General features: G+C 54.0%; 1 protein-coding gene across 1 annotated transcript; it reads right to left on the reverse strand.

Annotated features, from left to right (window-relative positions):
* Positions 1–944: 944 nt before the first annotated feature.
* Positions 945–8,625, reverse strand: HMOX1 (heme oxygenase 1). The gene is made up of 5 exons (XM_079938159.1): positions 8,067–8,625; positions 6,767–6,887; positions 4,068–4,559; positions 2,626–2,725; positions 945–1,572 (listed from the first exon to the last, which is right to left on the reverse strand). Exons 1-5 carry the CDS (start codon positions 8,087–8,089, stop codon positions 1,442–1,444), a joined length of 867 nt encoding a protein of 288 aa, XP_079794285.1. The 5' UTR covers positions 8,090–8,625; the 3' UTR covers positions 945–1,441.
* Between the last annotated feature and the right edge of the window lie 2,371 nt (positions 8,626–10,996).

The following is a 10,996-nucleotide window of genomic DNA, read 5'->3' on the forward strand; positions in this document are numbered from 1 at the left end:
GAAGTGACTTAACCAAAGGTTCCAGACTTGATGACAAAGCCAGAACTAGGGAGAGGTCTCCAGGCACCCAATCCTCAGTCACATAGAAGTCGTATAAGGAAAAGCCTTGTCCCCTGCTTTGCTAAATACACCTCCAGCCAAGGGCTTTCACTCTCCCAGAGTGGGAGGCTGCATTTCTACCACTTCAGTGGCTTTCGGGACTTCGGAGAGTGGAAAAGACTTGGGTTTAGAACTGGCCGGACCGCATTTAAATCCTTCCTGACCCTCAGAGAGCGTTAACTCTCCTCACAGCTTTTCTCTGAGGATCAAATGAGATGATATCATGGGTGAGATGGTTAGCAGGAATCACAAAACACTGATCTCCCTTGTTTCATGATAGTATTATACACTGTTGGTATTTTACATGCATCTCATTTGCTTCTCAAAACAGATGAGCTGGGTCTCACTGTATTCATGTTAAAAGTGACAGAACTGGGCCCCAAAAAGGTTAATAACTAACCCCAAAGGCAGAGCTACAAAATGGAGCAGCAGGGATTTGAACCAGGGATCGTACTCCAGTCCCTAGGGTTCACTGTACAGGACACAAATTTTACCCCCGAATCTGCTCATTTCAGCCTAACAGGGAATCCCATCCTCAGTAAGGCTGAGTCTTGCATCAAGCAGCGTTCACCACGAAGATCTGCCCACCGACTGCTTAAAGGTCACCACCCCCCATCCTCAGGGCAGAGCACAACATCCCAAACCAGCTCCTGTCATCCCCACCTTCACCCCTTCTCCCCACCAGGCTTTCAAGAAACAAGTGAGGACAAGTCAGCTCCCCAAAGGTAACAGAACCCAAGAAAAACACTTCAGGTTACTATTAAGCCATGTAGTTTATTATTTCACATAAAAGTTAGCGACCAAGGCCACAGTGCTGTTAAACCCCTCCCTCCCACCCCAACCCTGTTATAAAAACAAAACAGAACACAACAAAATACCACAGCTCAGGCCGAGTCAGGAACGAAAAGTGGCTCCGACGAAAACAAGACGGAAACACGAGACACAACATCTTTGCATATTTATACAAAAACTGCCACGGCCCAGGGGGCAGGCGGTCACAGCATGTCAACAGGGAGACCGGGGACCCAGGGCATTTGGAGGTTCACGACAGCGGTCACTTCTGGCTACATCTTTTGGGCTCTACTGCAGGAACGGGGTGGGGAGGGTGCCCTCAAGGCTGGGCAGGACCCCTCGTCCCACTCTAAAGTTCAGGTCATTGGCTGGACGTGCTTTTGGTTGGGGGAGATGCCGCAGACTCCTTTCTTCCAGAGACAGAGGGACGCAGGGAGACGGCAGGGACCCCGACAGCTGCTCCCACCCCCCATGCCCAAGGGAGGGAAGTCGGCCAAGAGGCTGTCCCTCTCCAAAAACAGTTCACGGCCAGGAGCCAGCATGCTTACATTCACAAGGTGTAAAGCCCCACGGCAACCGTTGCCAACAGAAAGCTGAACATGAGGACCCATCGCATGAGCGGCACCTGGGAGAGGATGCTGAGCTGGGGCTTCCCCCTGGATGCCTCTGTGGGAGCAGAGTCTGAAAGAGAAAGAGGACAGTGTCAACACCAGGAGGACAGAGATGGGCCCGTCTGACATCACAGAAAGACAAAGCAGAGGGGCCTCAGCAGGGTCTAGTACAGTCCCGCTCAACGCAAACCAGTAGCCCTCCGGCCACTGCTTACATACCTCCGAAGACAGGGAGCTTACTACTTCTCCAAGCTCTCCAGTCTTCCATTTTCGGCTACATTGTGAGGAAGTACCCTCCAGGGATACCCAGGGGACCACACTTTGAGAACCAGTGCGTTAGGGCCAAGTCCCCTCACCCCCACCAGGTAGCCAATCCCACCAGGACTGGCCACATTCCAATGTTCCCGGGCTCAATCCCGCCAACAGAGGGGTCGACGTGGGCCTAGCACACATGAGAAAGCCGCAGGGCAGGCGGGCGAGGGCGGCCCCGGGAGCAAAGTCCTGAGGTGACCTGCCAAGCAGGTGGCTGAACCTCACCCCTCCCCTCCCCCAACTCCCGAAGCCACACTGCCACCCACCGGGGTGTCAGGGGACATTGGGTAGAGCACTCCGGTGCTTTTGGAAGTTCCCAGATGTTCTCTCAGCACAGCCACCCCGTCGAGAGCTGTCTGAGAAGTGTGAGGGACGGACTGACACGAGACACGACCCCGAGGTTACGTGTCTTCCCCGCGTCCATGGCAGGGGAAGAGCTAGCAGCTGTCCTGGGCTCCCTGCCCCATGTCAGGGCGTCTCTGTGTGGGAACCATTAAAAGGTCCCCAAAGGAACCTCAATTAAGAGGGGAGAGGGCTTTGCCGTGACTTCTGAGGGTCCTTGGTGTGCAAGTCTTCCTTTCGAGCCAGTGACCTAGAACGAGCCCAACCTCCCTGATTCTAGAACTGGGGAGACCGAGGCGTGGAGGGGTCACCCACGTGGCTGCAGTCACCCGCTGAAGGCTGGCCCCACGCCCTCTGCCCACGCCCGACTTCGCATTTAAAACATTGAGGAGACAGAAGAGTCAACAGGTGCTGGAGCCAGAGAGCTGCGCCACGCTCCCTCCAAATGCCGCCCCCTGGAAGCCCTCACCTTGCGCCCTGCTGCCAGCCCGCCTGCGAAGGCCTGGTGCCTGCGAGGGGCTCTGGTCCTTGGCGTCCTGAGTCAGCAGTTCCTGCAACTCCTCAAACAGCTGCAAGACAAAAGATACATGTCTCTGTGAGAGGTGGGGACCGGCCAGCTGAAGGGAGGTTTGAGGTGTGTGGTTGTGAAACGTCAGGACATACCAGAATCACGGGAAAAGATACTGAACATCCATGGACCTTTCACCCAGCTTAAGAGATAAGATGTCACAAGTCCATCTGACCCGCCTGCCTGCTCCTCCCCAAATACTCCCCAGTAATAGCCACCGTGAATTCAGAGTTCACCGTGGCCACTCACGCCCTTATGTTGCATCCCTCTGCAACTGATGTCATGAGCGGTACCCTAGCAGGCACTCCATTCTCTTGGTGAGATTCGCCCCTGCTAAGTGTGCTCCATGGTATTCATGAGCCAGGGTTTACAGATGAGAAAACTGCAGCTCCCAGAGATTCAATGCCTGGGGCCGAGGCTATCCCAGAGGTCAGGCAGCACAAGCCAACTCTCCCATGGGGCTCTGGCTCCAAAGCTCCCGTTCTTTCTATACCACCTCTCTGAAAGACAGATTTTCTTGGAGGACTGACCAGGTTTTGTGGGTGATGATGTTGTTTTTTAGGGGAATGCAAGGAAGGGGCATTGCTCCATTAAGGAGTGCTCGGACCAGGCTCTTCTGGGGTCCCAGGCTGGGAATAAAGAGCCAGGGAGAGCATAAGCTGGGAACCCCAGTCCCCGTGGGGCCTCCAGGTGGGGGGAGAGCGATGGGATTCTCAAACATCCGGATTAGAAGAAACCTCACCCGCCCTGGGAACACACCCACCCCCAGCCCTGCCCAAGAAGTCATCCTTCAAGGAAAGGCCTCGCTTGAAGCTCACCTTCCCCTAGATTTGAGACACTTATAGAAAGACACACCCAGCCTCCCTGGCTGGGCTGAGGCCCAGAAGGCGGAGGCCACGTCTACAGCACCCATAACCCCTGCAGTGCCAACCTGGCTACACACAACTGCACAGGCAACTTGTACGTTGTCACAGAGGATTGCCACAGAGTGCCACAATGGTGACGCTCACATCCCACAATAACCAACCATAGCTAATATTAGACAGGTGATGCCATGCCAGGCCGTGCTATTAGGACCTGATTGATTTAAATTCGCTTAAACCTCACAACTCTTACGAGATAATGTCATTTCCCCATTTTACAGACAAGGAAACGGAAGTACAAAGCGATTAAGGGATTTGTCCAACATCACCCAGCCAGTAAGTGGCAGAACTGGAACCCTGGCCCCCGAGCCCCTGTCCCTAACCGTGACCCTCGGCCCCCACCTCCCCTGCTCTGCGTGAAATGTCCCTGGAGGAGCAGCTGGGGGACGCGGCGGCCACGCAGGGCAGCCAGACCCTCACCTGGATGTTGAGAAGGAAGGCAGCCTTGGCCTCATCGAGGGCCCTCTTCCTGACCTCGGGGGTCATCTCCAGAGTGTTCATACGGGAGCGGTACAGCTGCTTGAACTTGGTGGCACTGGCGATGTTGGGGAAAGTGAAGAAGGCCAGGCCCTCTCCGGAGCTGGGCAGGTCCAGGGCCTTCTGAGCGATCTTCTTGAGGACCTGGCCCCCGGACAGGTCACCCAGGTAGCGGGTGTAGGTGTGGGCCACCAGCAGCTCAGGCTCGGCGCGCCCCACCTCTTGGAGTCGCTGCACGTAGCGCCTGGTGGCCTGCGTGTAGGGGATGGCCTCCTGCCAGCGGGACCCGTACCAAAAGGCCATGTCCTGCTCGAGGGCCCCCCTTCGGTGCAGCTCTTCCGGGAAGTAGAGGGGAGTGTAGACCGGGTTCTCCTTGTTGCGTTCGATCTCCTCCTCCAGGGCCACATAGATGTGGTACAGAGACGCCATTACCAGCTGAAACCAGAGCGAGCAGGTCGGTATAAGAGCTCCCCATCCAGCCCCTTCACACTACTGCCTTCAGAGGGACCCTCGTCACCTCCCCGGGCCAGGCCCCCACCTCCTGCCAGCCCCTCCGATCTCCTCCACACAGCAGCCAGAGGGAGTGTCACCAAGAGAGAAATTCGATCATGCGCTGTCTGGGCCTAAAACCCTTTTATCACACTGCATAAAACACGCAGCCTCACTTCGTCCTTGGAAAAATCCAACAAAGGCATAGCTATGCCCATTTTACAGAAAAGGAAACTAAGGCCCAGAGAGAGTATGTGACGTGGAGGTCACACAGCTAGTAAGAAATGGAAATGGAGCCAAGCCCAGGCATGGCTAGGGGGGCCATCCTGGCTCTGGAAAACGTACGTGAATGAAAGTACTTATAGGAGATGCCAGGCACCTCCGGCCTTTGACCTCTCGATGACCATCTACAGGGCATGGTTCTCCTCCCCAAAGGACGCCTCTGGAAGCTGAGCTGGGGGACAGGGCCAGTGCTCCTCGGTTCGGGGAACTCCCGTTACACATTAATTCTCTAGTTTGAGTTTGAAAGAGGACAAAGGATAAATGCTCTGGTGGAGGTTTCCAAGATGATTTCTGAGCCATAAACGTTCACGGCAGCGCCATTTCTCACCGGGGCAGAAAGCCAAGCAGCCTGGTACAGAACAGCCTGGGCCTTCGACTCTGACCGGCCTGGTTCTAACCCGGCTCAGCCAGTCCTCAGCTGTGTGACCATGGATAAGCCACTCGCCCTCTCTGGGCGATGTGAGGTCTGAGTGGCTCTGCACAGGTCAAGCCTCGGTTCCCTTCCCTGCAAAGAGGGGTAATCCAACCACACAGTAACGGGCTGGTGTGCAGGTCCAGCAGGATGACACAGGTAAAGCGCTAGGTGCAGCCGGGCACGTAGCCCTTGAGTCAGAGGCCATGGTGATAAAAAAATGCTACCTCCATCAGCATGATCCGAGTGAGCACTGGGTCCTCTCGCGGACCTTTGTGCTGCCTTTGAACTCAGCGGCTGAGAAGAAAGACCCAAAGTCTACAGTGGCTGGGGATGGGACACTCCAGCAGCCACGTCCCCACTGCCTCTGCCCCAGCCTCATCTCAGCAACTGTAGGTCAGCTTTTTTTTTTTTTTTTTGGGCGGGGGAGGACAAGGGGGCAAGGGCATAGCCCAGGGCCCCAACCCCTTAGAGCTGTGCCTTAAATCTCCCTTCACTGAAGCACCTCTCATGTTGGAAGTGGGAGAGGCTCCCGAAAGCAAAAGGCAGGGGTGTCAGGAGTGGAGGGCTACAGCTCCCCAGCCCCACAGCTCAACCGGAACGAGCCTTTCCTCACACCCAGCACCTGCCTGGTTCTTTGCCACATGCTTTCCTTCTATTTTTATGAATTTCACAGTTGTACTGGGAAATAGCAAAACCTGTGCCTCACATACAACGGGCACTTAAGAAAACCCTGCAGGGAATTCCCTGGCAATCCAGCGGTTAGGACTCTGAGCTTCCACTGCAGGGGGCACGGGTTCGATCCCTGGTCGGGGAACTAAGATCCCGCATGCCATGCAGCACAGACAAAAAAAATGAAAAAAAGAAAACCCTGCTGTTGAAAAATCTCATTTCATGGATGAGAAAAAGGTACCTTAGGGAGGATAGATGAGGTGTCCTTAGTCTTACTATTAGGAAATGGATGTGCTCGGGCTCGAACCCACATTCCCCCTTGCCTTCAGAGGCAGATGAGAACTATATCAGAAGCATAAGCTCTGAAATGAAACCAGCCTTGGTTCCCTTTTGGCCTTTCCCATTTACCTACTGGCTGTGTGACCTTCTGGTAATTACTTAGTCTCTCTGAGCCTTCCCTTCCTCATCTTCCTTATCAAGACTGAGGCACTAATTAGAAATTAAGTAAAATGCCAAGCAGAGCCTAGGTGGTCAGCTGATGGTAGTACTGCCCCAGCCCCTCCACAACACCACATAGCAGGCTGTGAATCTGCTGTGTGACCTTGGGTAAGTCACCTCCCCTCTCTGAGCCTCAAAGTCACGATCTGTAAAAAGATTCCCTTGAACATGCCCATCTGGCCCCTCAGCATCCCTGGTCCCCACCCCCACTTAAACCACTGCCCTGAGCCTTGGGAGCACCCACAGCCAACATTCCCTCTGCCAGGGCTGGTACCACCAGGCCACATACCTTAAAGCCTTCTCGGGTCACCTCGCCCTTCTGAAAGTTCTTCATGAACTGGGCGTTCTCCGCCAGGGTGTGCACCTCCTTGGTGGCCTCCTTCAGGGCCTCTGACAAATCCTGGGGCATACTACAGAGAAAGGGAGGGACGTGAACAAGGTGGGGGGCTCTGAGCAGAGTTCTTCCCAACGTTGAGCTTCTGAGGGTACCCCCGCCTGTCAGCAAGACTTAAAGAGATTTCAGCTTTTATCAGGCTTCTCTGCAGAAATCCAGCCTCCCACTTAATAAACAGCCATGTTCCCAACTGCCTTAAGATGCAGCCCCATCCACACTTTTCAGTCATTAAGATACTATGTAACACGGTCCCCCCCAAACCAAGAGGGAAGTCCTGGTACCAGTTATTCTCAGTGAAGGAGAGGAGGCAGCAGCACCACCCAGGGAGAAGCAGCAGTTGGCAGGATGCCCATTCAACTTTGTAAGTGCTTTGATTGGCTTTTAGATCCAAGATTTAATTCATTAACTTTGTTGAGCTCAGATACAAATCTCATGACCCCTTATAATATGTTGCTCATCACAGAAGTGTTTGAGTTTAAAAGGCTAAGTAAATTCAGCTTTACTCAAGAAAAACTCCCTTTCGGCGAGTATTTCTGCCGTATGTCTGCGACCGCCTCCCGAGAAAAGGGTCATTTCTCCTTTCTCTCCCACACCTCTTCCAGAAACATCATCCCCTCTTCTGTATGTGCTGATCAAATTCTTGGGAGAAGGAAAGGAGCCAGACTTGGAGGGGGACAAACCAAGGTTCACATCCCAGCTAGCCAGGGAACCTTGGCCTTGCTGCCTCCCCCAGCTGTGCCATTCTCATCGGTAAATGGGGACACAGAAGCCACGGTGATGTCCTGCTCCTGCATTCAACAGGTAGTGAGAGGTGGATGCGGCCAAGAGGGGGCTCTAGTGAGAAAAGCAGGCACTCACAGCCAGCCTTGGACAGCCCCCAGGATCTCGGATTCAGCACACGGCCACCTTCAAGCACACACAAGTCCAAAGCCAAAAACAAAGTTGGATCCCACGGCAACACTCCCATCGGGTCACCCACCCGGAGCCAGGCATGTAATTCATCTTTCATCGCCCCGACTACCCCACCGGGCGGGACTGGAACCCCGCTCCTCCTTATACCAGAGCCCAAGAGACCGGCCGCCCTGCGAGGTCGCTTCCTGCTTCCCGGCTGAGTCTCGGCAGCTCAGCAGGAGGGCAGGGGCAGGGGCAGGGGTCGCCCCTCCCGGGAGAGGCCGGTCCCTCGCCCCGCGCTTGCCTGTCGGGCTGCGGGCGCTCCATCCTGCGGTGGTGCTGGTGCGGGGTCCGGTGCTGGCTCCGACGTCTCGGGACGGGCTCTTGGAAGCGGGAGAGCGACTGTGCAAAGCCCGGACCGTGCCGTCTATTTATCCCCGGGGCGGGTCACGTGGCCGCCGCCAGACAGCCGATCCACACTTACTGGCCCGACATTGCAACACCCGCGAGGGCCGGCGCCCCGCCCGCCCCTGGCCTGCGGGGGTGGAGTAGGCGCGGTCATATGACCCTTGGAAAACAAAGCTATTTAAAACAGGACGTGAAAAGGAAAAAAAAAAAAAAAAAACCAACAACTTCTGGAAATCTGAGCAGCTGTGTGATCCTGCCACTTCCAGAGCCTCCCACCCAGTGATGGGACTTGAACGCTCCAGGGGTCTGAATGGTTCCTGAGGGCTGGGAGGCAGCGCTTCTCAGAGCAGGAGGTGTGTGTTGGGGGGGTGGCAACGTCAGGGACTCTCCGACCCCAGAGCCTGCCTGCAGTTCCCCGCTTCCCCTCCCCAGCCTGCTCCCTAAGTATCACCTCCTCCCGGGTCCCTCAGCTGGCAGCCTGCCTCCTCATACACCCTTTAAATGTCCACTTAGGGCCTTTTTTTTTTTTCTTGAGAACCTACTACGTGCTAGAGACTGCTGTTTCCATGGTTCATCCCTCCAGTTACCCTGTGGGGTAGATCACTACCATTTTACAGACAGTGAAACTGAGGCTGGGGAATGAAGTGGCATGCCCAAGGTCACACATAAAGCAGGAAGACGGGACCCAAGCCCCAGGGTGAGTCCAGGTCGCTGCCTGCCTCCTCCAGGCCTTCTTAGCACTTGGTACCCAACCGGACAGCAATGCTGGTCATCCGGACCACCTCCCTGCTTACCTGCGTAGGGCGCTCTTCCAGGACTCATCAGGTCTGATTCATCTCACCCTCAGTGCCTGCACCAGGCCTGGAACGGAGCTGGCTCTCTGATCAACTATGGAATTAATTATGCAGGAAATTGATCCCTTAGGACTGGGGATAAGTATGTCACTGGGTGAGCCCAGATGACAAAACAAACAGCGAGGATGATTCCTAAAGCCCCTTCCCAATGCTGCAATACTGGATTCTAGATTAAACAAAACAAACAAAAAAGGTAATTTTGGCTCATTACAAGGATGTTGTTTGTAAACAGGGTAGCAAGTGCCCCCTTTCTGAAGGAATGTGAGTACAGGCTTGAGGACTGCCCGTCAAGCACGGATTCCCCAACTGGGGGACTACAGTGGCTGAGGCATTCCTTCCCAGCTGTACCCCTATAGGAGTCTCCGATGTTTGGAGGAAGTCTGGAAGAACCAGGCAGGTATGGGAGGTCAGTGTGTCCATCCAGTCCAAAGTCAGAGCTCTGGCCCATGATCCACACTCTTCCAGGGTCACTGACCTGAATTTCAGTCACCAAAGCAATCCAGTGACCTGGGGGTTGCTGCGCCTCCTAGATAGAAGGGCTATACGCCAAGGAGTTCAGCTCTTGGTATAAATTATATACCCACCGTCTGCTTCAATGAACAGTGATAGCAATACTAACAGCTAATGTTCACTGAGCACTTACTGTGCGGCATACGCCGTACTGAATGCATGTATTAACTGATTAAATCCTCATAACACCTCCATAAGGTTGGTACTGTTATTGTCCCCGTTTTACAAATGAGGAAGCTGAGGCAGAGAGGTTAAGGGTTTGAACCCAAGCAGCGTGGCACAAAGATTTCAAAATTCAAGGTGCAGTGTCATCTCCCAGAATACAGCGGAGGGGGAGACCACCCGAAGGAACATGGTTATCCCACTACAGCCCAGAAGTCATCTCCGAGGTTGTCCTTGAAAGGCTCATTCTACAGAGGGTGGCATTTACTGGTTCACAAGATTCACAGAGGTCAGACCTAGAACTGGAGCTGCTAAAAGATTTCAAAAAAGAGTTGCCAAGAACTTTCTAGAAAGAACAACTATTAGAAGCAGATGCCCCCATTAGAATGTAAGCTCCAGGAGGGCAGGGGCTTTGCTTTGTTTTCTGAACTCTCCAGAGACTGGAACCATGCCTGGCAAGTAGCAGACAACATCGAATGAATGAATGAATAACTAAATAGTTGCCACAAGATCTCTTTCTGGTAAACATGATATTGCTAGGCTGCCAGAAAGGGCTGGAATCAGGCTACAATTATGAATTGCGATCTGAGCCAAACTTTATTGAACACTTACTATGTGTAGAACCTTTACGTGCAAGATTGCATTTAATCCTGGCAACAGCTCTGTCATTTTCATCTGCGTTTTGTCCATGTAAATATTAAGGCACAGAGAGGTTAAGTAGTTTTCCCAAGTCACACAGCTAGTGATAACAGAGCCAGGATTCAAACCATTGGCACTTTGAAGCCACAGCCCATACTCCTGACCCCCACACCACATGCCTTCTTACAGGGGGGCTAGTCTGTCCTCCAGGAGTTTAGAGGATAAGCGTGTGAAGGTCTGAATGCTTCCCATCAGCCTGTCCGTTCAGAAACCCCAGAAGGTAAAGCTCGTGTGATCTGACATCTTCGTACTTAACGTGGCGGAGCAGAGGGCCCAAGAGGGGAGTGACTTCCCCAGGCTGTGCCCCGTAGGACACAGAGCCTTCAGTGACCCAGAGTTCCTGGCTGCCAGTCCGGGTTTGCTACTCATTCCAGCTTCTTCCCTGGGAGCCCCTGACTTGGTAAGAAGAGACCACCCCTCCGTCCCAGACGACCCCAGGGCAAAGGAGGCTGGGTAAGAGTTGATCTAGTGTCTCGTCTGTCCCAGTGTTGAGCTTGTGGCCCTTATCCGTGCTGATTCAGACTTCCTGACTTACCCCCTTCCCTGTCCTCAAGCAACTGGAACGATGTGAATGGTATTCTTTCTCCTCCTGTGGTAGGCT

The sequence above is a fragment of the Stenella coeruleoalba genome, assembly GCF_951394435.1.
Source record: "Stenella coeruleoalba genome assembly, chromosome: 11".
Taxonomy (NCBI): domain Eukaryota; kingdom Metazoa; phylum Chordata; class Mammalia; order Artiodactyla; family Delphinidae; genus Stenella; species Stenella coeruleoalba.

Excerpts from the sequence above, each read along its gene's own strand:
- HMOX1 (XM_079938159.1), bottom strand. The coding sequence starts at position 8,089 with ATGGAGCGCCCGCAGCCCGACAG. Across the intron at positions 2,726-4,067 it reads CCTTCCTTCTCAACATCCAG|CTGTTTGAGGAGTTGCAGGA; the intron begins GTGAGGGTCTGG and ends TTTGTCTTGCAG. Across the intron at positions 1,573-2,625 it reads GGCTGGCAGCAGGGCGCAAG|ACTCTGCTCCCACAGAGGCA; the intron begins GTGAGGGCTTCC and ends TTTCTCTTTCAG.